This window comes from Nicotiana sylvestris, chromosome 6 (genome assembly GCF_000393655.2).
Source record: "Nicotiana sylvestris chromosome 6, ASM39365v2, whole genome shotgun sequence".
Taxonomy (NCBI): Eukaryota; Viridiplantae; Streptophyta; class Magnoliopsida; order Solanales; family Solanaceae; genus Nicotiana; species Nicotiana sylvestris.
In genome coordinates this window covers 85,119,129-85,146,139 of record NC_091062.1, presented here as the reverse complement: position 1 = coordinate 85,146,139, position 27,011 = coordinate 85,119,129, and the positions used below count along the sequence as shown (strand labels likewise).

The following is a 27,011-nucleotide window of genomic DNA, read 5'->3' as shown; positions in this document are numbered from 1 at the left end:
TTGTTGGTGCGTGGTGTGGAGCTGAAGTTGCATATGGTGCTGATAAGTGAACCTTGTTCCTCATTCGAGAACAAATGATCTAAGTGAGGAAGGATGTAAGGCCCCGTGGAAATTTTTACCCAAAAACCCGAAGCCTCGTAGTGCCAAGTTAAGAATATGTGTCCGGACCTTTTGGATTGATTTTGCATGAAAAAGTTAAGGAAAAATGTTTTTTAGAGGAGCGCGTTTCTGCGGCGCATTATGCGGCCGCATAATAACAATGTGGGCCGCATAATAACAATGCGCGCCGCATATCTGCCATAGAGTGAGTCAGTATGTTGGAAAATTTGAGGACAACTATGCGGCCAATTATGCAATTGCATTATCGATATGCGGGTTGCATAGTCGTCACATAACCTCTTAGGGATTTTTGCATAGGGCAGTCTTGCGGTGCACTATACTACCGCAGAACAAGTATGCGGACCACATATTGGTAGCATACCCGGGTAGAGTATCCAGGTCTTGAGGGCCACTTTTGCAATCCCTTTTGCAAGCCGCATATCAGTTATGCGGTCGCATATGCGGTCGCAGATTGAGCTAATTTCTACTACAATTTAGATCCTGACCCCATTCTATTAAAAACACCCTATTGGACCCTTTTGAGCTAATTTCTACTACATTTAGAGTGAGAGCAAGAGTTCTAGAGGGAGAAAGTGATCCTCACCAAGCCTCTACTCAATCCTTGCCCAAATCCTTGAAGATTATTAAGAAACATTACTAGGGCTTCATCCTAAGAGGTAAGAACTTGTGCTCTAACCTTTGATTTAGAAATTCCTACCAAAATAAGTAATTAACAAATGGGTTCATGGGTATAAGGGTTGATTGTCTTGCATTCATGTATGATAAAAAGGTATGGAGAGATTGTGAACTAAGACTGTAACAAGTGGGGTGTAGGATGATAGAATTTTTCACAAAAAGACCTTAAAATTCATAATGTAGTGCTTGAGAGTATACTCAAGTGAGATAGAATCTTGCTTATCTCTCTAATTTTTGGTTCAACTTGTAATTGTCCTAAAATAGATCGAAGTGGCTAAGAGTTCCAGAATTATCGTAAGAATTTAACAAAAGCTCTATTGAGGTATGTATGGCTAACCCTCTTCTTCTTAGTGTTGAACTCTTGGTGTCTGAATAGTTGGCGTGAGTTTCGGATTGATCATACTAGATGGATTCCATTAATGTGTTGGGTTGACATATTTTTCTTCCAAAATTTTTCTATATGTTTACTCTGAAATCATGATAGTTGAAAATGTGATTATGTTCTCCAAGTGTTCTTTTCTTTCCTTATGTGTGCATGCTTTATATAATAGCCCTTATCGACATGGACGATGAAGTTATATGAACGAATAAATAAGGGGAAGACTTGAATTATAAAAATGTACCCAAGTACCAAGAATTAATTAATAAAAGAGGTGTGTTGTGCCATGTAATGGAAAAATGGAAAGAAATGTGAAATAAGGAATAATTGAAAGAGGTTATGTCCCAAGTGAGATGGCTTTGCTGATCGGGCCCAAGATCGGACGCCATGATGTACACATGTTGTACATATGATTATCATTGTGGGTTTGGATATGTCTCACTTGGGATGGCCTAGATGGTCGGGTCGAGAACGGACTCCGTGTAAAATCACGGTGGCATTATGGGTTTTGGCACTTGGCACTAAAGAGTATTAACCTAAAGAAATGGAAAGACTTAACCGGAACTATGAGAATGTTATTTTGTGTTTCCTTGTAATCCTGTGAAGTACTTGTTGATGTTATATCTGCCTTCTATTTGTTCATTGTTCATCCTATTAAGAATTGTGTTTTCCGTACATACTAGTACTAATCGACAGTACTAACATCCCTTTTGCCTGGGGCGCTACATCATTGAATGGATGTAGGTGGTTTCGTTGCTGATAGCGCCGATTGCTGATAGTGGTGCTCTTTTTCTCTCTCTTCACATCAGTCTTGGTGAACCCCCATTTCTCCCAGGGGGTTTTTAGTTCTTCTTTTTCATGAATTTCCATATTTTAAGGTATAGCTGGGGGTTTGTTGCCGGCATTGGCATATTGGTCTTTTGTATCTTAAAGGCTTTGTAGACGTTTATGTGGGTCATGTATTGGTGTCGGGGTGGTCTTGGTCATTAGATCACGTTGTATTTTGAAACTTTTCTCTACTAGATTGTCAAATTTATGTACTTTTGGAAACATAACTATGGCATGTTGTATTTAAGTGAAAATTTAACTAGCAACATGTATGCATTTATATAACAACTCTCTCGCCCGTGTTTAATAATTGGTGATGAATTACTTCTTCGAATTTTTAATGAGTCAAGTAGGAAAGGCTGGATGGGCTTGCTCGACTGGGTTCGCTCGATTGTGCGCCGGTCGCGCTCCTCGAAGATTGGGGTGTGACACGTTTGGCCCAATACAATGTTCTCCTGTCGATGTCCTCCTAGGCATAGTTCGATTTCTTTGAATAGGTGACCTCTCGGGGTGATGCCCCCCTATATTTGAGGTTGATCGAAGAGAATCCTTGAATACTTGATGAGTTCTCCATAGGTTGCATATGGATGTTGCCTCATTAAAACTCTCGCTGGTAAAACCCATTTGGGATAAAACCCGATCTAAGGGAAAAAGAGCGCAACACATGCTTTAAAACCCAATGTCTTCAAGCTGGAGGGTGCTTCGATTCCTCTTAACCGAACACCTGTAATAAGTTAGCATAAAACATAAATGAAAATGGAGAGGGTTGTATCTTGACAATGATAGCGTTTGAGCCTGGATATGTTTCAATTGCTTGCTCCGAGGACATGGCACGATCCTTTATTCACTCATTCGGGAGCAGCCAAGAATGTAGGTTATGGTTGCTACTTTGCTGTTTGCTTGTCTTTTGTCTTATTTGATGTAGAGGGCATTGATACTAGTGCCATGTCATGCACCGCGAACATCTCTCCTGTCACATGTTGCTCCCCGTACACTGCTTTCACTCCATCCTTGGTTGGAAAATTCATTATTTGATTAAGGGTTGATGGCACTACCCTCATACTGTATGTCTACGACCTTCCAAGTAAGGCATTGTATCTCATGTCACCTTCAATGACATGAAACTTTGTATCTTGGATTGTACCGTCCACGTTGACTGGGAGGATGATCTCCCTTTTCGTTGTCTCACTTTCTATGTTGAAACCATTAAGGACTCAAAAGGCAGGTACGATCTGGTCGAGCAGTCTAAGCTGCTCCACCACCCTTGACCTGATTATGTTGGCCGAGCTACCTGGATCCACAAGCACACGTTTAATTTGAAATTTATTAAAAAGAAAAGAAATTACCAATGCATCATTATAAGGCTGAAATAAGGTCTTGGTGTCTCTTCGCTAAATGTGAGAGCATCCTCTGGTATGAAACCCCGAGCTCGATTTTCCCTAGTGATGGATATTTTTGTTCGCTTGACAACGGGCCCTTGTGGGGTGTCGATCTCTCCAATGATCATATGGATGATGTGTTGTGGTTCTTCTGGTTTGTTCTTCCTATTCGCCTCTCTTTCCTAAAATAGGTTTTTAGCTCGGTCGATAAGTAACTCTCGAAGGTTCCCTTCGCTGATCAATCGGGCAACGTCTTCTCGAAGCTGTATGCAATCCTCGGTCCTATGACCGTGAGCGCCGTGCTATTTTCATACCGAGTTAAGGTTCCTCTGTGAAGGATTCGATATTATGGGTTTTGTCCACCTGGCATCTTTGATTTTAACTATGGCCGATACGGTGTCTGAAACATTAATGTTGAAGTTGTAATCAGATAACTGGGGTGCCTATGCCGGCCTAGTATGCATATCGAATCTTGCTTTACTCATGAGTCCCCGAGAACTTTAATCTCAATCTATCCTTCGATCGCCTCGAGGTATATTATGCCTCAGGGCGTTTCTTCGATCTTCGACATACGACTGGTATCTTTCCCTGTTTGGTCTCGACTCCATTTCTGTAAATCTTTGTTCCTTTGTTAAGAGCCTTCTTAGATATACTGAGCCCGAGGGGGCTCCTAATTGTTCGTCTTCGACCTTGATCTTTGATTGATTTCTATTGTGCACATCCGCCCAAGTCATGGGGAGATACTCGATCAGATTTTGCTTTAGCTGCTTCGAAACTCTCGAGCTTCGTTCGTTCAAGCCCTATGAAGGCCTACACTACCCAGTCATCGGAGACCGGTGGTAATTCCATTCGCTCCATCTTGAAGCGAGATACAAATTCCCTCAACATCTCGTACTCCCTTTGTTTGATCTTGAAGACGTTAGACTTCCTTGTAGCAACCTTGATGGAACTGGCATGTGCCTTCACAAATATATCTGCCAACATGGCAAACGAATCCATCGAGTTCGGGGGTAGGTTGTGATACCACATCATGGCTCCCTTCGACAGTGTTTCTTCAAATTTCTTCAGCAAGACGGATTCAATCTCGTCATCTTTTAAGTCATTCCCTTTTACAGCACAAGTATAAGCGGTAATGTGCTCATTGGGGTCCGTGGTCCCGTTATACTTCGGGAAATTGAGCATTCTGAATTTCTTCGGGATGGGCTTTGGAGCAGCTCTTGATGGGAATGGTTTCTGCACAAACTTCTTTGAATCTACACCCTTCAGAATTGGGGATGCACCCGGGATCTAATCGACCCTCGAGTTATATGTTTCCACCTTTTTATTGTTAGCCTCTATCTTCTTTTCTCCCGACTCAATTCTTTTAGTTAATTCCTCGATCATTCTCATGATTTTGGGGTCAGTCCCCAAGCCGCTTTCATCGGGTCTTTCTATCACTGGTTCGTGCTGCATGTTTACTGGTTCGACGTTGTTAGGGGTTCTATTCTGACTTTGAAGTTGAGCGATGGTAACTTGCTGAGCTTTCAGCATTTCGAATATCACTTAGAGGCTGACTCCTCCTTCTTCCATTCCTCATGCTTCTTGGCCCCCAGCCTGGGCTTCCCTACATCCATTCCTTATGGGGTCTGCGCCTGCTTCCGTGTTTAGAGCATTGTGGTAGCTGATATCAACTAGCTCCACATTTGGCACTCCCTCAGGGTTTACAGGTGGTACACCAAGCCCGATACCTCTATTTTCTCCAAGTCCCTCACTGTCGTGAAGAGGTGCATTTTGTGTGCTAGACATGATTAAGCCTGAAATCAAAGAATCTTTGACAAGGAAAAGTGTGAAGAGTAACATGTGTTATCAGAAAACTAGCACCAAAACAATCACTATTATTTTTAGCCCCACGGTGGGCACCAAACTGTTTACCTTGAAAATGGTATTAACAATTATATTTGATTTTTTGGTTCTAAAAATATGTGATTTATTTCAATACTAGTTGTTAGGCAATGGATGCTAAATGTAAGTAAAGAGAATGAGATATACAAACCAATTTAGTCACAAGGTTGGGCCTCGACGTCTAGTTAAGGCAGTTAGCAATGAACAATTGACGAAGAAATAATGATATCGAAGGCCTCGAAGATAGCCTTTTGTGGTTAATAATGGGCAATAAATAAAGAACAATAAATGAACAATAAATGAGCAAGTAATAATCTATAGAGTAATTATTGAGCACATTTAGGCAAGAAAAGCAGAGAATGTTCTATTGTATTGAATACTCATGTGTGTTACAAAATGACAAGGGTCTCCTTCATATAGGAGGGAATCCCAACATAGTACATGTCTAATAATAATGAGGAAATGCTATTGGTACAGCTGTATAGGCTCCGTACGGATTTGTTCTATTCTTGTAGACCCGGTCAGCTCTAACCGTGTGCACTTGGGTGTTTTCCCGCCTTTCCATGACTATCATCGATTTGTACTGCTCCGATATTAACCATAGTGAACCTTAGATGTGCTCCCTCGATGGGGCGCACCTCGGGGTCACACTTCACACTCTACTTCGAGCTTCTCGAGGTTGGGCATGGAGTGGCACAGTAGCCCCAAAGTTGAACTCCCCGAGTTTGGCCGTATACAGACATATCAGACTCTTTACCGTTTTGGGAGAGTTTTTCAAGATTTGGAGTGGGGTAAGTGTTTTTGACTCGGATTTGCTTATTATTCATGAATCCATCATTGTTTTATCATTTAATTAATGTTTTGAGTTGGAAAAATTGGGGATTTTTGTGAAAACTTCTTAAACTACAGATTGAGGATTTGAAGGTCGATTTGTGGTCAAAATTTGATAATTTTAGTATGGTTGAACTCGTATCGAAATGCATGTTCAGATTTTGTATGTTTGGTGGGGTTCCGATGTGCAAGCTCAGGGTTGACCTTTTTGAATTTCTTTAAAGATTGCAACTTTATTATCCAGAATAATTTCCTATGGTTTGTATTTATTGTATTAAGTTATTTTGGCTAGAATCTAGCAGTTCGGAGTTGGATTTTTGTGGAAAAGGCTTACTAGTGGGCTGATTTAACTTGTTTGAGGTAAGTATCTTGCCTAACTTTGTGGAGGGAACTACCCCTTAGGATTTGGGTTGATTGTATTATTTGTGTTATGTGCAAGTTGTGTACGCAAGGTGACAAGTGGATACACAGGCTATATATGGTATTTCACCAGTTTAGGGTATTTAGACTCTTTCCATGTCTTTAATTGAATTGTTATAACATGACACACTGGTAATTGTTATTCTACTCTTACATTTGTTAATCTACTCTTAAATGCTTATTTGACGTTGTATCACTTGTTATACCTCTTACCTGTTATTTTTAATTTATATGCTTTAATTGAAGTTATTGCTTCCCTTATTATCTTGTTACTTCTCTATTTGTTGAACTACCTTACTTTGCGTTGTTATTTCATGGAATATAATCTTGTTGAGTTACTGGTGTTTAAGTTGTAAAAGTCATTATAACATTGAGGTGAAGTTGTTAATTGTTGATATATCTTCTTGTTGAGCTATTAACTTTTATTTTATTATTGTTAAGATTCTTGTACACATTGTGGTTGAGCTATGTGCTATTTGTTGTGGAAACATTGGTAATGTTGACTTTTGACAAGTTGTGGCATATGGGCACTTGTGGTGCGAGTTGTAATTGTGTTGTGATATTGATATGCATGTGGTGGTATAAGGCTAGGGGTTGAAACACATGCGGTAAGATAGCATGGGCTTGATACGCGTGTTGCTAGTAGGGGAACTACTTGAAGCCACGCGATGAGATAAAGTGGCCTAAAACGCATGTAGCTATTTCGGGAAAAATGAATGTAAAGCTCATGCGGTGATATAAGGAAAGATTGTGATTTTGATTATGAAATATGAATACGAGGTGGTAACTCGGTTGTAATTCTTGTTATACATTTCATATTGAAAAGATTTATTGGTTGAAAAATTCTTGTTGATTTTATTTGTTTTCCTTGAAAATGGTAATAACAATTAGATTTGATTTTGTGGATCTAAAACTACGTGATTTATTTTTAAGCTAGTTGTTAGGCAGTAGATGCTAAGTGTGAGAATAGAAGATAGATCAAGGGTAGAGGACAACGTTGCTATCAAAAGTGAGTGGCTTGAATCGGGGGGCCTTGGGCTAGACTCCGCCGGGCCTTGAGGTCGAGCTAAGCACCAGGCTGTAGGTAGCCGAGGAAGGAATAACAGTTCTAAGAGCTTTAATGAGGGCTCTTTTGTCACATCCCAAAACCGAGGGGCGCGACCGGCGCTCGACTGGGTAACCCCAGTCAAGAGGACCTGGGTGCCTTTCCTATCCCACGTGTTACCCCGCGTTTTCATTATCCGTTAACCAAGTGAGATAGCCATTTAAGATTTAAACATATTCTTACTGGATTTACATAATATACATGGTTACTTAGAGTGGTAACAAGTTACACTTCCCAAATACAAAATACATAAGTACATAACCCACATTTCCTGTCTACGGAGCCTCTTGGGATACAAAACAGTGTCACAATACTTGCCGGTAACAAGGCTCTGGCTATACCTTACGCAAATACCAAAATAAGATTTCCGGGAGGAAAAGTGGCATGAGGCATGCAGGGCCCCGACAGGAAAAAGGGGCTCACCAATACAGCTGATGGAAATGGAAGGAGTGATATTGTTGGTGGACTGGAGTACCTTCTATAGAACAACCTACAATCATAACACGAATGTAGCGTCCCCGGCAAAAGGGACGTCAATACATTTGAATTGTACTGGTATGTATGAACAAACTTTACCCCAAGTAAAATCAAGAAATACACAGGTAACAAACAGTAATAAAATCAACAATCCAATCCAATGGTTTCACAATTTTCACATATTTTCATTTCAATAGTGATTTCGATCACTATCCACCCTTATTACCTCGGCCACCCTTATCATCACAACCCACACCTTATAACTTCATGTTGCTGCGCGCAACCCGATCCCACCAGACAATTACATTTCACACAACAACACAACAACTCACAAAGAATTTTCATAGACATCAATACCATTTCCATCATATGCAACAGTATGTATACAATTTAAGTCACAATGATAATTTCCGTGACAAGTCACGTATGATATTACCACAGTTGTTTCAATTGCATCAATTACGATTTCTTTCCATCATTTGTTACACAGTTCTTACCACATGAACACATGAACACTCACACACTTGGTTTGTTGCCATTTACTTACACTATTATATCGCGAGACTTAACCAACAACGTTCAAAGCATATTAATCATAAGAATCATCATTTCAAGGAAGCACAAGTTCATATCAACAATTCATACATTTGGTCCCAAGACACCATAGATGTTACCAAGCAGTAATTCATGTACAAGGTGTTGTCGCAATCATTCAACTCATTTACGTCATTTCACAATACCATCTTTCATTACTTAGCACGCAGGGTTTTAGCCTTATACATATTCCCACATTTGGACACATTAACGTTCTTTCATTCGTTAACACATACTCCCATATCGTCATCCTCAAGCATTTACAAGCTTAGCACATAATAAGGTAGGCAAATCAAATCACTTTTCACAATCACATATAACATGGTGGCGTGGAAATCAACTAAGACAATCAGTACACATATTTTCATACAAGGTACACATACCGTATGCTTGTCACAACAAGGGGATTCTACAAGAGTTAAAGTTAGCCATACATGCCTCAAAGAGCTTTTCCTTAAGTTACTACAACGTTCTGGAAATTCTAGCAATGCCAATCTACTTCGAGACATAACAAAATTGAACACAAATTAGGAAGATATTCATAATTCTAGCTCATTCGAGCATTTTATCAAACACCATATGTGCGTTAAATCTTTATGGTCCTTTTATAGAGGATTTCATCAACCCACAAACCATATTTTACCATCTTTAGCTCAACAATGTTTCTACAACCTTTGAAAACACATGCAAGCAAGATAACAACTCCAATACCCACAAACATTCTTTATAATTATCAATCTTTAGCTAAATTCGAAATTAAAGGCTAGGGTATAGAATCTTAACTCAAGGATGAAGGCCTAGTGTGGTTTTCAATGTTAATCATTTATGATTTTAGCAAAAGTTGTAGAACAATTGATGAGGGGTACTTTACTCTAAAAATATAGTTAATCTTAACTCTAGGTCACTCTCTCACTCTAAAAATATCCGATTTTTGCTCAAGAAATCGTCCCTAGAATCTATTTGACGAAATTAGGTCGTTTTATAACAAAAGCCCAATTTTTGCATAGCCGCACTGCATGGGGCGGCGTGGTAATGAAAACTGTGTTTAGAAACAAAATGGGAGGTGCCCTGATAATTTACATAGCCGCGCCGCATGGGGCGGCGCGGTAGTGTAAAATTTTGCGCTGCTTTTGGTAATTTGGTCATAACCTTTGGTATGAGAGTCCGAATGATGAATGGTTTGAAGAGTTGCAAACTAGACTCAAAGACCTTTCATTTGATAGGTTGTGCATCACACAAAACCTTATTAATAGAGATATACTTGTCCAAATTGAGGTCTTATGCGTACTCATTTACAACCTCAGTTTATTTGGTAACTTTCCAACTTGTCTTAGACTCAGGCTTCTCCTTAGACCCTAAATCAATTATAATAATACTTATACACTTATTGCCATATCCAAATGATATCTATAATATCATTAATCCTTATTTGCATGCAAGATAAAATATTTGGCCTACCTTGGCACCACGAAATCTTAAATTACTAAGCAAAATTTTCTGGGGCTTTACATTCTCCCCCGCTTAAGATCATTCGTCCTCGAATAAGGATCAAGTTTCATTCATTAGCCATCTTATGTAACTTCTGCTTTTTCACATTATGAAATATATCATCAGCCCCGAATTTGGCTAACTCCTTAAATTTCCGAAAATTTCGCTAGAGTTTCCTTTGTAACTAGGACTATCTACCTGTCAGAGGGCCCCAGATACATATCCTAATAGCATATACATGTTCCATAGACATAACATAACTGGTTCAACACCAACCATGGCCGCATAGGCAACATACCTAGTCAAAATGGAATAGTTTAACATAGATCAAATTAAAAGATAAGAGTTTACAGGAACCAAATACATGAAAGCTATTGCATAACTATCCAAACAAATGTGGGTACTTCTTTCTCATTTCTTCCTCGGTTTCCCAAGTGGCTTCCTCAACCTGCTGGTTCCGCCATAACACTTTTACAGAGGCAATTTCCTTAGTTCTCAATTTCCGGACTTGCCTATCAAGAATGGCAACTGGAGTTTCTTCATAAGATAGTTCTTCATTAACCTCAATAGCTTCAATTGGCACAATAATGGACGGATCTCCCACTGCCTTCTTCAACATAGACCCATGGAAGACCGGATGTACCAACGACATCTCGGGTGGCAACTCGAGCTTGTATGCCACCTAACTGATCCTCTAAATGATTCTATATGGTCCGACATACCTCGAACTTAACTTCCCTTTCTTCCCGAATCATATGACTCCCTTCATGGGAGATACTTTCAAGAACACCCAATCATCTACTTGGAATTCCAATTCTCTTCGACGCACATCTGCATAGGATTTCTGACGACTCTGAGAAGTTTTCATCCTCTCCTAAATGACTTTAACTTTTTCCATAGCATGATGCACAAGATCTAGCCCTAACAGTTCTGCTTTACCAACCTCGAACCACCCAATCGGAGATCTACACCTCCTTCCATACAATGCCTCAAATGGGTCCATCTAAATACTAGCGTGAAAGTTGTTATTGTAAGCAAACTCAACAAGCAGCAAATGGTCATCCCAACTACCTTTGAAAGCTAGAACACAAGCTAGCGAAATATCTTCAAGCACCTGAATAGTCCGCTCTGCCTGACCGTCAGTCTATGGATGGAAGGCCGTACTGAGATTTACTTGAGTACCCAAACCTTGCTGAAATTTCGTCCGAAAGATTGCTATGAACTGAGCCCCTCAATCCGAGATAATAGAAACTAGAGTGCCGTGAAGTCTGACTACTTCCTTGATGTACAACTGAGCATAATGTTCTGAAGTATCGGTGGACTTGACTGGCAAGAAGTGCGCTGATTTCGTGAGTCTGTCCACAATCACCCAAATTGAGTCAAACTTGTGCATAGTGCGAGATAATCCTACCACAAAATCCATATTGATCATTTCCCATTTCCACGTTATAATTTCTATGCTTTGTAACAATTCTCCAGGCCTTTGATGTTCAGCCTTCACTTGCCGACAGTTCGGACATTTTGCCACAAAGTTCACCACATCTCTTTTCATGTTATTCCACCAATAAACTTCTTTGAGATCATGATACATTTTAGTAGAACCTGGGTGTATGGAATACCTAGAAGTGTGAGCTTTTGCCAAAATCCTTTCCCGAAGACTATCAATATCTAAAATATATAAGAGCTCTTGGCACCGTAGGGTACCATCATCAATGCCAAAAGAAAAGATGTGAAATTGTGTTTATGAATTCCCTCCTTCAGCTGTACCAACAATGGATCGTTGTATTGCTTTTCTTTTACCTCCGCTACAAGCGACAATTCAGCCTTATTCTACACAATTACTCTCCCTTCACTAGAGTCCGCAAGACAAACTCCTAGACTAGCAAACTGGTGAACCTCCCTGTCCAACGGCCTTTGATATATCTCCAAGTGAGCTAACTGCCCATAGATTTCCATCTAAGAGCATCCGCCACAACATTGGCCTTTCCCGGGTGATAGAGAATCTCAATATCATAGTCCTTGAGTAGCCCGAGCCATCCTTTATGTCTCAGATTCAACTTTTTTTGTTTAAAAATATATTGAAGGCTCTTGTGGTTCATAAATACATCAATGTGGACCCCATACACATAATGTCGCCAAATCTTTATACAAAAACTACCGCCGCAAGTTCTAAACCATGTGTCAGATAGTTCTTTCCATGATTCTTGGGTTGCCTAGAGGCATAAGTGATCACCTGGCCATGTTCCATCAATAGTGAACCATCTAAATCACATTTCTCTTGCAACTTGCTCTTCCAAATTCTCAACAAAAGACATTACTGGATGAGTTTTCTTATAGAACATTCTATTTCAAAGGAATAACATCTCCTAGCCTGCGCACACACCTTAATATCATTAACATGCACGACATTGCATCAAGTGTAATGTAACTTTGTGCTCAGACCTTTCCTGGTCAACCTCTTTCCTCATTGTGTGCCTTATAGGATTTAAGAAACCATTCCACTTTCCCTTGTAAACATTCTCGTGATCTCTCTTTACTTTTCAACACCACCCAAAACGCATATCAACACCCTTCGTACATATTCAATTCAGAAAGTGCCACTGGCCCGAACAATATATTGGTACCATCTTTTCTTTCTAAATGGAATATTCATTTCCATTCTATTTTGCTCATAGTGCATAATTGATAGCCTTATTTTGCCACACACTTGTCTACCTCTCGTGAACTTGTAATATCATTGTGCCTGGTTTAATGAGTTTATCATATCGCAACTTCACCACCAGTAGTCTTACTTTCTATTATATGTAGACATGAACTATCTCTAGCTCCTTTAGTTACCATTTAGTGTCACCCAAGTCGATAGCATTACGGTTAGTCCTTTATACGTTCTATTAACACTTGTGCTCCAGGCGAGTCCACCATTCTGATATGAACTGTTTTGCGATAACCATGGACATCTCAATTTATAGATTTTCTTCTTATTTCTTCTCGCCTCATTATTCCTAGCTAGTGAATAGCCACGCACTCTTCCACATGTTACGTGGTATTTTTCCTTAATTTTTTTTTAACCCGCTCACCTCTTAATTCTTGTTAGGATATTCGTGGGAAAGTGTGTTCATCCACATATAACTTAACACTTATTTGATTGTAAGGTTTCCATCAAGCCCAAATACTCTCTTGGGTTATTATAGCATCACATTTATTTCTCTCACTCGTTCCACCTTTCTTAATGTCTTGGAACTTTGGTTGAATCGCAATTCCATAATTAACCCATTCTAAAAACTCGCAAAACTTTCATCTTTGATCTATAGTACTTCCTTGGGATGTATTGTCCCAAGCCCTCTAACAAGTATAGAACCCTTTTACAAACCTACTCTTAGTTTCTAGGATCGTTGACCCTATCATTCACATTGTCATGTATGAAGAATTTACCTTCTTTAACCTTCCACTTTTTTGGAGGTACTAGTGGTCTATCATTAGCATATTCTTTCAGATAATCACATTATCCATTATCACTTTTCTAGACTACGTCTATCTTCAACAAAAATATTTAAACATCAAAGCTACATGGTCTTACTCTTGTTTCATTGTATTTAAGTAGCCTTACTATGGCCCTTCCTCCCCCACTTAGGGCGAATGTCCCGGATTTTGACACAAGTCTTGAATTTAGCAACTTCATGGACATATGTTTCATTTCCCTATCCCTCACATATATGTTAGATTATTAGGGAGATTGAAGTCACAATGGTTTTAACCTTATAAGTCCTTTGCTCTTATTCTGCCATACGGGCTTGGGATTCCAATTCCTCATACCAATATCCTTTAGGAGTGTAACAAAACTTCATACACTTATGGGGTTCTTATAACATTCGTAGCATAAGGGTCTTCTCATTATGGGTTCAATTGACTCTCATTTCATAACTTCTTATCTCCTAGGAGAGACTTGTACTCTCATCATCAATCTCCTGGTCATGTCTCCCATATATCACTTGCTTATATAACCAGTTTTCTTTCACACCTTAGGATCATTTACATACTTCTCACACTACCCACATATGCTATTCAAGCTTATATAGGACTTATCAATTCAATGTTTCTTTTGAGGTTACATTCATTTTTAACACTTTCTCGAATAAAGTATGCTTCTGGTACTATGTACGTACCTCATATATTTGTACCATTCGTCCAACATAACACATATGCCATCTTATTAATATTTAGGCCTTTGCCCACTTGTCATTCTGTATGACAACATTACTTGAAATAGACGAAAGAGCGTTTAAACTTACCTTGAATCTCAACGCACGAGTTATAAGACAATCTTATAGTAGAGCTTTATCGCACGATCTGGAGTGTTGAAGAAGGGTAACATTCCTAAATGTCCATGTAGCCTCCAACTTATAGATGTGGTCGACAACACACCGATAAGAAGGACTCTACTAGACACGGCTCCGAGACATCCTAGGACACTTTAAAACCTTAGGCTCTGATACCAAGTTTGTCACGCCCCAAAACCGAGGGGCACGACCGGCGCTCGACCGGGTAACCCCAGTCAAGTGGACCTGGTTGCCTTTCCTATCCCACGTGTTACCCCACGTTTTAATTATCCGTTAACCAAGTGAAATAGCCATTTATGATTTAAACACATTCTTACGAGATTTACATAATATACATCGTTACTTAGAGTGGTTTACAAGTTACACTACCAAAATACAAAATACATAAGTACATAACCCACATTTCCTGTCTACGGAGCCTCTAGGGATACAAAAGAGTGTCACAATACTTGCCGGTAACAAGGCTCCGGCTATACCTTATGCAAATACCAAAATAAGATTTCTGGGAGGAAAAGCGGCATGAGCCATGCAGGGCCCCGAGAGGAAAAAAGGGCTCACCAATACAGCTGACGGAAAGTGAAGGAGTGCTACTATTGGTGGATTGGAGTACCTACTATAGAACCACCTACAATCATAACACGAATGTAGCGCCCCCGGCAAAAGGGACGTCAGTACATTTGAATTGTACTGGTATGTATGAACAAACTTTATCCCAAGTAAAATCAAGAAATATATAGGTAACAAACAGTAATAGAATTAACAATCCAATGCATATGAAAGGAACAACCAAAGCCAAACAAGTTCCACAATCTCTCATTTTCCCCTTTCAACATTATTTCATCACATCAATGGTGTCACAACTTTCACATATTTTCATTTCAATAGTGATTTTGATCACTTTTCCACCCTTATTACCTCGGCCACCCTTATCACCACAACCCACACCTTATAACTTCATGTTGCGGCGCGCAACCCGATCCCACCGGACAATTACATTTCACACGACAACACAACAACTCACAAAGAATTTTCATAGACATCAATACCATTTCCATCATATGCAATAGTCCGTATACAATTTAAGTCACAACGATAATTGCCGCGACAAGTCACGTATAATATTACCACAGTTGTTTCAATTGTATCAATTACGATTTCTTTCCATCATTTGTTACACAGTTCTTACCACAAGAACACATTCACACTCGCACACTTAGTTTGTTGCCATTTACTTACACCATTATATCGCGAGACTTAACCAACAACGTTCAAAGTATATTAATCACAAGAATCATCATTTCAAGGAAGCACAAGTTCATATCAACAATTCATACATTTGGGCCAAAGACACCATAGATGTCACCAAGCAGTAATTCATGTACAAGGTGTTGCCAAAATCATTCAACTCATTTACATCATTTCACAATACCATCTTTCATTACTTACCATGCAGGGTTTTAGCCATTATAAACATTCTCACATTTGGACACATTAACGTTCTTTCATTCGTTAACACATACTCCCATATCGTCATCTTCAAGCATTTACAAGCTTAGCACATTATAAGGTAGGCACATCAAATCACTTTTCACAATCACATATAACACGGTGGCATGGAAATCAACTAAGACAGTCAGTACACATATTTTCATACAAGGTACACTTACCGTATGCTCGTCACAACAAGGGGATTCTACAAGAGTTAAAGTTAGCCATACACCTCAAAGAGCTTTTCCTTAAGTTACTACAACGTTCCGGAAATTCTAGCAATGCCAATCTACTTCGAGACATAACAAAATTGAACACAAATTAGGAAGATATTCATAATTCTAGCTCATTCGAGCATTTTATCAAACACCATATGTGCGATAAATCTTTATGGTCTTTTTATAGAGGATTTCATCAACCCACAACCTATACTTTACCATCTTTAGCTCAACAATATTTCTACAACCTTTGACAACACATGCAAGCAAGATAACAACTCCAATACTCACAAACATTCTTTATAATTACCCATCTTTAGCTAAATTCGAAATTAAAGGCTAGGGTATAGAATCTTACCTCAAGGATGAAGGACTAGTGTGGTTTTCCTTGTTAATCCTTTAAGATTTGAGAAAAAGTTGTAGAAGAATTGATGAGGGGTACTTTCTCACTCTAGGTCACTCTCTCACTCTAAAAATATCTGATTTTTGTTCAAGAAATCGTCCCTAGAATCTATTTGATGAAATGAGGTCGTTTTATAACAAAAGCCTGATTTTTGCATAGCCGCACTGCATGGGGCAGCATGGTAATGAAAAATGTGTTTAGAAACGAAACTGGAGGTGCCCTGATAATTTACACAGCCGCGCCGCATGGGGCGGCGTGGTAGTGTAAAATTCTGCGTTGCTTTTGGTAATGTGGTCATAACTTGGAGTGTCCAAATGACGAATGGTTTAAAGCGTTAGAAACTAGACTCAAAGACCTTTCATTTGATAGGTTGTGCATCGCACAAAACCTTATATAAATAGAGATATACTTGTCCAAAGTGAGGTCTTGTGCGTACTCATTTACAACTTTAGTCTATTTGGTAACTTTCCAACTTGTCTTAGACTGAGGCTTCTCCATAGACCCTAAATCAATTATAATAAGACTTATACATTTATTACCATATCCAAATGATATCTATAATATCATTAATCCTCATTTGCATGAAAGATAAAATATTTGGCCTACCTTGGCACCTCGAAATCTTAAATTACTAAGCAAAATTTTCTAGGGCATTACATCTTTATGATCAATGACTAGTAATAAATGAATAACAATCAATGAAACGCAATAAATGTAAGTAATAAACAAAGGAAAGAAAAAATAGAGAGTGTTTACGTTAGAGAGCAGAGAATGTTCTTATTCTTGTATTGAATCTCATGTGTGCAAAAAATACAAAGGTCTCCTTTATATATGAGGGGGAATTCCAACATAGTACATACACATTTATTACAAAAATATACAACTGGTACAACCATTTATGCCACGGTACGGGCTTGTGCTATCCCAATATACTTGGTCAGCTTTAATCACGTGCCTTGGGAATCTCCCACTCGTTCATCATAGCCGCCGATTTGCTCTGCCCCGAGGTCGAGCATAGGGAACCCTCGGGGTCGAGCCTTGAGTTGGGCCTCATTCCTTCTGAAGACGGGCTATGGGTTGTAATAATGATCGTAAAATTGGGCTCTCCGATTTTAGCCGTATACAGATAGTCCCCGCGTTTCTTAGAGTAAAATGATAAGAAACGGTCTTGAATTATTTCTTCTTCGATACTCCCATTATGACGTCAGTTCGTCAAAGCATTAAGTGCCATGGCTTAGAGGCTGAGCAGAGGCGCTATCAACACGATTATCGAAGAGCTCACGAACCATCAGTGGTTTGACCTTTACGCTCTTCAAACATTGCCCAAATGGCTTCTATAAATACTTCAATTTTTTCTCATTCACACTTTTACAACATCAAGTTTTTAGGGCTAAGCTCACAGCTTCCTGTATCCATCTTCTTCCAGTGCTTACTTTTTCATCTTCTTCCTTAGAAACCTTTTTTTATAATTATGGCTAGAAACTCTAGAGCAGTACCTCAGAAAGAGCGTATTGCTTCCTCATCACGCCTGTCCAAGGGCAAACCTAAAATACCTCCGACCGTTGAGCAATGTACCTCCCGACCACTTCGATACAGTTTTTCACTTTGCCATCAAAAATCCCCCTTCTACCTCGGGCCGATGCGAGCCGTATCTCAAAATATCAGCGTGGTGACTGATACACAAAGAGTGAAGAAAGACTACCGATGGGGGGTGACAGTTCAAGTAGAGATCCCCAAGCCTGAGGAAAGCATAGTAGATTACAAAGTTGGCTTCTTCAGCGTATATACATACCCATTCACTCTAGGTCCCGTAGATCCTTACTCCCTGAAGATAGATCCGGTGATTTTTTATTTTTGCCGTGAGTAACGAGTGACACTTGGTCAAATTTATCCTTCTTTTTGGAGTATTGTTTACATGCTCTGATATTTCTCCAATCAGGTTGAGGTAATGACCTTCACCCTCGATCACTTGGTCAGGTTGTACAGCCCTCGTCTCTACCAAGGTTTGATCAAGCTTCATCCTTGATCTGCGAAGACATTCTTTTCGAGCATCGATAAGGATAAGGACTGGGGGTGGATGAGATGGTTTTTCATAGAGAGGACATCGGACGTTATCCCGGCTGATAGGATGACATTCCCGGAGGAATGGAATATGTAGCGTAAATGTCCCCACTTCGAGTTCATTTTATTTCCCCTTCTTTCTCCCTCTGCAATGTTCTTCTTTTTACTATGCACCCACCGTTTGGTACCCTACCACGGTTCAGAACCTTTTGGGGTGGATAAGATAGCTAGAGTCTGCCTTTCCTTACTGTGGGCGTGCTTGGAAAGATTTTGTCAAGACACGGTGGTAGGATAAAAACCATAGTAAGCACTTCTTACTCTTGTTGCCAAATTTCTTATGAGTATTCATTATGGTGGTGAGTTTGATATGTCATGCTTGTGTAGGCCTCGGGGAAGGTACGTTGATGAGGCTGGCTCCCACTGGTGAAGAAGGAACCTCAAAACCTGGCAAGGGTAAGAAGAGGATGAAGGAAGCTTTGACCGAGTCTTCAATTAAGATCGACGCCACGGTCTAGACTTCGGCTGCTGTGGCAAGTCCCCATACCGAAAACAAAGGTGATGATGATGATGATGATCGCCCTTTGATACAAAGCGCCAGACGGGGTACGGATGTTCTGTAGGCTATTGGGCGCAAGGCCTCCGAGCCGGTAATGGTAAATATGGACCTAACCCGTGATGAGGAGACCCTCGAGGAGGGTTCGGGCGCAGTCCACGAGCTTCAAGTTAGACATGGCACAGTCCATATCGATGAAATATTTGCTGGCAATTTCGGAGGGCCTGAACCCGAAGTTTCCCGGGGTCGAGAAGAGATCCTTACAGAAATAGATGCCCTGGGTGGCTTTAAATCGGGCCCTTCATTTTCTTCGGGGGAGATTAGGGATGCCCAGGATACAGGTACCGCTGGTTTGGTGGACTCTCATGGAGAGGAAAATAATATCGGGGACTACTTCATTGGCATCGACATGGACACAGACCTCGAAGCCCCCGTCGCTCTTGAGGAGGCCGAGAAGCTTCAACAGCAGGTAATATTCTCAACATACCATTTGTGCTTAAAGTTTTTACCTTGCCTTCTCAACTTTTCTGCCTTTGTTGTAGGCCAAGAAGTTGTATGACCGTGCCTTATCTAATCTCCAAGACGCGCTCTCATGCCGTGAGAAGGAACTCGAGAAGCTCACCTCAAATCTAAATAAGTCAAAGGCTTCCTCCGCCCGACAGGAAGAGGAGTTGGGTGAGCTTCGGGCAAGCATAGAGGGGGTGCACGAGGAAAGGACCAGCTTTGCCGAGCAGGTAACACAACATTCAAATGCTCATCCTCTTATTCTTATGAATTGATGCTTATGATCGTGGTTCTACTTTGAAGATTGGTCAAAAGGATGCCCTGGTGGGGCACCTTCTGGAATAGGTTGCGGCCAAGAATGCGGAGATCCTTGAGCTGAAGAGGCAGAATAGGGTTGTGACCTCAAAAAAGGACCATCTGCGGGGATAGTTGGCCTCGACCTCCTTCTGAGCATTTCGAAGAGGAGAGGAACACCTCAAGTCGGTTAGGAGAGACTGTGAATGGGGAGAAAAGGTGGTATTGCAGGCACCTTCCATGGAAGAGAGCATCATGACTCATGTAGAGGGGTTTTTGAACGTATACACGTACCCATTTACATTGGGTCCTCTAGATAGAGTCGTGCTCGAGTTTTGCAGAAAATATAGAGTTAACCTAGCATAGGTTCACCTGTCATTTTGGAGGATAGTGTTGATGATAAGATACTTTGCGGATAAAGCCGGGCTCGAGTTTACCCTCGGCCTCCTCGTTAGATTGTACCGACCCTTACATTATCAAGGCCTGATTGCTCTACGACTTCGATCCACCTTGCCCTTTATTGCCAGTACTGAAGAAGACGGGGATAGAGGGTGGATGAGTTGATTCGTCAGAGTGTGGACCGTTGACATTATCCCCGTAGAGTTCCTGCCATTTCTCGAGAAATGGAATTTCACACGTAAGTGGTACAGTTGTGCTTTTATCATCTTGTTCACTGTGGAGGTAGACTCTATAAAGATGTTTTCCTTTCCTTCTCTGCAGCGATCCCATGGTTTCCATATGAGGTCCCGTACCTACCAGATTGGACTCAAAAACTAGCAGCTTGATCAACTTACGATTAGCGTAAGTGGCGAGATATATCCAAAGGTAGATGGGAGGCCAAACACCATGGTACGTGCAGTGCGGACTATTTTCTTTAAAAGGTACTTTCTTTTATGTATATTAACTCCGTCACTGTAGGTATTGGAGAATTTTCTAAGATGAGACCATGACCCTTTAGAGATGAGGAAGGATCGTCGACTTCGGGGCCGAGGAATGATAACAAACGGAAGTAATCTTCGAATGACGAAGATGCTCATGGCGAGGCAAGACCTACTCGGAGGCTGAAAGGAGATGTATCACCTGAGCTTGCAGCACCCGAGGCTTCTAGCCTAGAAAGAGTGGCTCTTCCTTTGCCACCGTCTTCTCTTCCCGTCGAAGGTACTTCGAGGGATACAGGTGTTTTGTCGTCATCTTCTTTTCCCGTCGAAGGTACTTCGAGGGATACAAGTGTTTTGCCGTCATCTTCTTTTCTCGATGAAGGTACTTAAAGGGATGTTCGAGGCCAGGGGCTTCCTAAATCAAGCGGTGTCACGAGCGACAATGTCCCCACCGAGATCGGTTCAACTGGGGCCGGTGAGACCAGGCCAATAGATGCATGCTCAACTTTTGAAGAGGCTCAGCGGCTTTGTTCTGTGGTGAGCTTTGGTTGACTTTGTTGGTTTATTGACTTTACATTTTTGTTTTCTCATTGAGCTCCCTTTTCATAGACCTTTGACAAGCTTAAGTCCGAGTTGCTTTGCTATCAAGCTAGGTTGAGGAAAGCTGTGGATGGGGAGAAGTCCTTCAGGCTTATTTGTGATAAAAGGTGGAAAAAATTGAGGCACCTTTGGTACGAGGCGAATCGAAGCCTGAACTACGAATCCCACCTCGAGAAACAGGTAACCTTTACTCCGAGGGAATACATGCTGCTTCTTCTATCCTCAAAGATTAATATTTTGATACTTTGGTTGCAGAACAAGACAGAAGATTTGGAACGCCTTTGTGGTGAGGTTGGCCAGGCCAAGTATGAGTGCAACGATCTAAGGGCTCAAATAGATGCCCATATTGCTACCAAGAAGAATACTTTGGCTAAGGCTTCTACCCTCGAGATACAACTCCAGAACGCCCGTGAAAACAACTCGGTTCAAACGAGCAGGATTGCAAGGCTCGAGTCCGACCTTTCAGAGATGAAAGCCGAGGTCATGGAAGCCGGGGCTAAAGTTGAAGAGATTCAGGCTAAGGTTGATAGGAAAGTGGCCATTTATTTAAAAGATGTTGCCGATGCTCGGGCTGAGTTGAGAGGGGCTTCCGATTGGGAGAGCAGAAGTAGTGAGTATGCCCGGTGCACGTCCCGTAGGGAAACCCTCAAGGAAATCCATGCTAAGGGCTTTGATTTCTTAGAAGAGATTGAGAAGGCCAAGGTGGATGAATACGATGCCATGTTCCCCCTATTTGATGCCGAAGATAATGAGAGAGAGGTCGACGGGGCTACAGTCCCTGAGGAGAAAGTAGAATAGGCAATTCTTTTCTGATTCTAGGTATAGGGCTCTCAAAGAGAATTGCCAATGTAGCCTTGCATTATTTCACATATACATGTATAAGGAAGCCTTTCGGTTTCATTTTGCATGCATTTCCCTTTGCTTGTGTGTGTCTTTCGTCGTCTTGTATTTCGATGTTTGTCAATGATTAACCAGATGAATTAGCTTTCGAGTAAAAAACCCTTAGGTTTAAAAATTGGCCATGAGGCTTGTTATGTTGGCCTATAGGCTTTTGCGCATTTGGTCGGCACGACCTTTAATCAAAGCTGGCAATAATGGCTCTTACGCACTAGGTCAGTACGACCTTTTGGTTTAAGCTGGCGATAGTGGCTCTTACACATTGGGTTGGTACGACCTTAAAATTTAAGCTGGCGCCACCACTCATAGGCGGCTCCTCGAAGCTGGAAAGTAGTGAAGGAAACCCCGCTTGATCCTGATATACCCATGGTACGGAGAATGTGGTAACTCTCATCTAGAAATCCCAGGGCATCCTCCGATGTTAGACTGCTGAATACAGGAGGCTTGTACTTCTTGAACCTCTCAAGCCTCAGCTGCTCCTCCTCGGAAGTTGCTGCCCTATCCTCGAGCTAAACTGGCACTGCAGACGGTATAGGAATAATCTCAAGGACTTGCTCAACATGTACTCGCTGCTCAGGAGTGTGGGCGGCGGGAGTATTTGCTCCTCCACCGGCCTGAGATGTGGCTGCAGCAAGGGGAAGCAACCCTGCATGAGCTAGAGTGGTGTACATGCTCATGAACTGTGCCAAAGTCTCCTGAAGGGTTGGAGTAGTGGTAGCAGTAGGCGTGTTAGGCACCTGGACTCTGGCTGGAACTGCTGGTGGTACCTCGGCGGCAGCTCACGCAGGTGCTCTGGCTGTACCACGTGCGCATCCTCGGCCTCTACCCCGGCCCCGGCCTCTGACGGCTGCAGTAGGGGGTGCGGGTGCCTGATCATCTCAGGTAGCACATGTCCTCACCATCTGTGAGAGAATAAAAGATATAAGTTTAGAATTGTGATGTCAAAATATCGCACGACAAGGAAATCAAAAGAAGCGGAAATTTTTCCTAACAGTTACATAGCCTCTCAGAGATAAGTATAGACGTCTCCGTACCGATGAGCGAGACTCTAATAAACCGGCTTGTAATCAATGACTCATATGAACCTAGAGCTCTGATACCAACTTGTCACGACCCCGGTTCACCCTCCGTGAACCATCATGACGGCACCTAGTCTCTACGACTAGGTAAGCCTAAATAACGGAAGAAAACCAAAATTTTGCGGAAAGTAAAACAACTTTAAACAGTAATAAAGTAATAACAGTGTTTAAATGTGCCACTCGGCATACACCATATTCAACTCTCAATACCAAAACATAAATCCAAGACCCGGAAACCCACGAATCACAAGCTAAGAAGTACTACATAGCTCTAACTCCGGAATGTCTAAATAGGATAGGAAAATACATAAGGGATAAATACTAAAAAGCAGGAATAGAAAGGGACTTCTCAGTCTGTGGACGCGGCAGATGTACCTTGAAGTCTCTAGAGCAGTCGCCTCCTTAAGGATGGTAGGCCTGAGTAGCGATACCTGGATCTGCATATGAAAAACATGCATAGAAGGGGCATAAATACACCATAGCGGTACTCAGTAACTGCAAAGCCTAACCTCGGTTGGGTAGTGACAAGGAAGGTCGGGGACCTACTGAGGTTAAATAAATAATAAGATGATAAAATAAGATAAATAGTACAATTGAGAACCTATAGTAAGAATCTACACAGGATAATATGGAGTACAATAACGGAAACAGAAATAAAGGCAAACACCAAGAAGTACCATTCATAACAAGGATGATAGCCGAGGATCTCTTGGTATCCCGAGTATCTCTTGGTATCCTCAATGTGTGCTAGGGATCTCTTGGTATCCTCAATATATACAAGGGATCTCTTGGTAACCCGAGGATCTCTTGGTATCCTCAATATATGCTAGGGATCTCTCGGTATCTCGAGGATCTCTTGTTATCCTCAATATGCATGCCAGGGATCTCTTGGTATCCCGAACCTCAGTTCAGATCATAAATACGTATAGGGGAATCTCCCGGGATGTCGTCTCGTAGTCCCAAAGTAAAAACACACAACAGCAACACAAGAATACCCAATTAAGCTAAATTTCGTACCAAGTAAGCAGTTAATTCTAGCCTAACATACTTCACGTAATGCAATTAAGGCAATTTAAGAAAATAGACAATTAAGTCAACTAAACATGCTTCTAACTAGCAACAGGCTAAATTCACAAGTAGAATAAAACAGGAAAAAGAATTCAATTGAAATACTTAAGGAAAAATCATATTTTTCAACAATTAGCTCAAGTACGCACTCATCACCTCATGTACAAGGCATTTCAATTATCAAATATATCATATCCTAAGGGTCAGGTCCCCCACACAAGGTTAGACAAGCCATTTACCTCGAACCGGCTCAAAATCAACCTGAAACCACGCTCTTGCCACTCGTACTCGAATCCAAATGGCTAAAATCTATTCAATTCAATTGCATAATGTAAATAGCACTTCAAGTAACTGATTATACAATTAAATTCTAAGCTAATACGCAAAATTATGTAAAATAACCAAAATGCCCCTTAGGCTCACATCTCGGAATTGGGTAAAATTTATATTTTCAGAATCCTCGCGCTCTCACGAGTTCATGCATACCAAAATTATCCAAATCTAAGGTCAAATTCCTAATCAAAAGTCGAATTCTAGGTCTAAGAACTTTCTTCCAACGTTTTCCAAGTTTTTCATCTCCAATCTAAAATTAAATGATGAAACTAACTATAGATTGATGGAATATAACTAAAAGGGGTTAAAGAATCGTTACCCAATGATCTCCTCTTCAATTTCCTCTCAAAATCTCCCTCTCCTAAGATCCAAATCGAATTTCCAACTTTTGAAACTAAACCCTCGAAATTTCCTGCCCAGCTATTTCCGCATTTGGGTCCCGCTTTTGCGGACCAAAGGTCGCATCTGCGACTTCTCACTTAAGGAGGACTCTCTGCACCTGTGACTGCATTACCGCAGATGTGGTGTCGCTTCTGCGGTTACCTGACCGCATCTACGGAATCTGGCCCTTTCCTCACCTCCGCTTCTGCGACTGTTGAGCCGCTTCTGCGGTGCCGCACCTGCGGAACCCAAACCGCAGGTGTGGTTATGACAGAACCAGTAGCTGAAGCTGCAACTTTAATTCAAAAATCATTCTGTCAACCATCCGTAATCATCCTGAGGCCTCCGGGACCTCAACCAAAAGCACCAAGAAGTCACAAACCACCATCCAAACTTGTACCAATCCTTAAAATACCTAAAACAACTTTAAAACCTCGAATTAACCATGGATTCAAGCCTAAGAACTCCAAAATTCTCAAAATACGCTTTCGATCAAAAAGTCCATCAAACCTCGTCCGAATGACCTGAAATTTTGCACACACGTCACATTCAACACTATGGAGCTACTCCAACTTCTGGAATTCCATTCTGACCCTTAGATCAATATGTCACTATCGGACCAGAAACTTCAAAAATTCAACTTTCAGCATTTCAAGCCTAAATTAGCTATGGACCTCCAAAACACATTCCGAACACGCCTCTAAGCCCGAAATCACCCAACGGAGCTAACGGAACCATCAGATTTCCATTCCGAGGACATCTTCATACTGTTCCAGCTACAATCAACTTTCTAACACTTAAGCTCTCATTTAGGGACTAAGTGTCCCAAAACTCTCAGAAACAGGACACCGAACATCCTAGTGAATCAAAATAGTAGAATTAAACTTGGGGAAAAAGTTAAAGGAATCAGGGTTAATTCTTAAGACGACCGGTAGGGTCGTCACACCCTCTCACCTTCACAAATTAACTTATCACTTGTTTGAAATATCATAATACTTATAATCCCAAAAATATTTCATTCCCAAACTTATGTCGATTAACTTATGACGAAACTTTAACATACGAAAATGCGGGATGTAACATCTCATTTTTTAGCTTTCATCAATTTACTTATGGCGTACTCTCACGTATGAAACACGGGGTGTAACATCATTCCCCCCTTTGGAATATTCATCCTCGAATGTTGACTGATGCACTTATTATTTTCATAAGCTATGTCTTCCGAATACTTTAGTACTCTGCTTGCCATCTATATAACTATTCTGTGAATAAATCCAAAGGTCGGGGCATTCCCCCTTTAGGAATTTTCTTCATATCATGACTTGTAGTCGGAATCCTTCCAATCTCGTAACTGCTGCTACCTTCTATCATGTAGCCTGTCCGACGACTCTAATATTGTAAGTGCGCCTATGCAACTCTTCTTTCCTTTATCCTCCAGTTTTTAGAAAATCTCTATGCCTCATTTTGTAAACATGTACAAAGCTGGACAAGATATCCCTCTGGCATCTATAGGTATACTTGAAGTTCTTTGCTCGGTACTTTGTTGAACTTAAAAATATCGCTATATCTTGTTTCACAGATCCAATTAACCATCTGTATGACTTTACTACATCTAGGTAGTTCATAGTATATCATAATTCTTACTTCAATTTTATTATTATCGAGGTCTACTACCTAACTCTAGGTTACTCTCTTACTGCTTATCATATATGTATAAATATAAATCCTTTAATTCTCCCT

The 27,011-nt window shown here is 40.9% G+C and overlaps 1 protein-coding gene across 1 annotated transcript; it reads left to right on the top strand.

The window, feature by feature from the left end:
- Positions 1–19,343: 19,343 nt before the first annotated feature.
- Positions 19,344–22,311, top strand: LOC138870877 (uncharacterized). The gene is made up of 4 exons (XM_070148717.1): positions 19,344–19,706; positions 19,780–19,971; positions 21,523–21,693; positions 21,769–22,311. The coding sequence occupies exons 1-4, from the start codon at positions 19,344–19,346 to the stop codon at positions 22,309–22,311; spliced, it is 1,269 nt and encodes a 422-aa protein (XP_070004818.1).
- Positions 22,312–27,011: the final 4,700 nt, after the last annotated feature.

Bases quoted from the DNA above. Each gene is read 5' to 3' on its own strand.
- LOC138870877 (XM_070148717.1), top strand. From the start codon at position 19,344: ATGGACCTAACCCGTGATGAGGAGACCCTCGAGGAGGGTTCGGGCGCA. The intron at 19,707-19,779 runs GTAATATTCTCA...CCTTTGTTGTAG, and splicing joins CCGAGAAGCTTCAACAGCAG to GCCAAGAAGTTGTATGACCG. The intron at 19,972-21,522 runs GTAACACAACAT...CCCTTTTCATAG, and splicing joins GGACCAGCTTTGCCGAGCAG to ACCTTTGACAAGCTTAAGTC.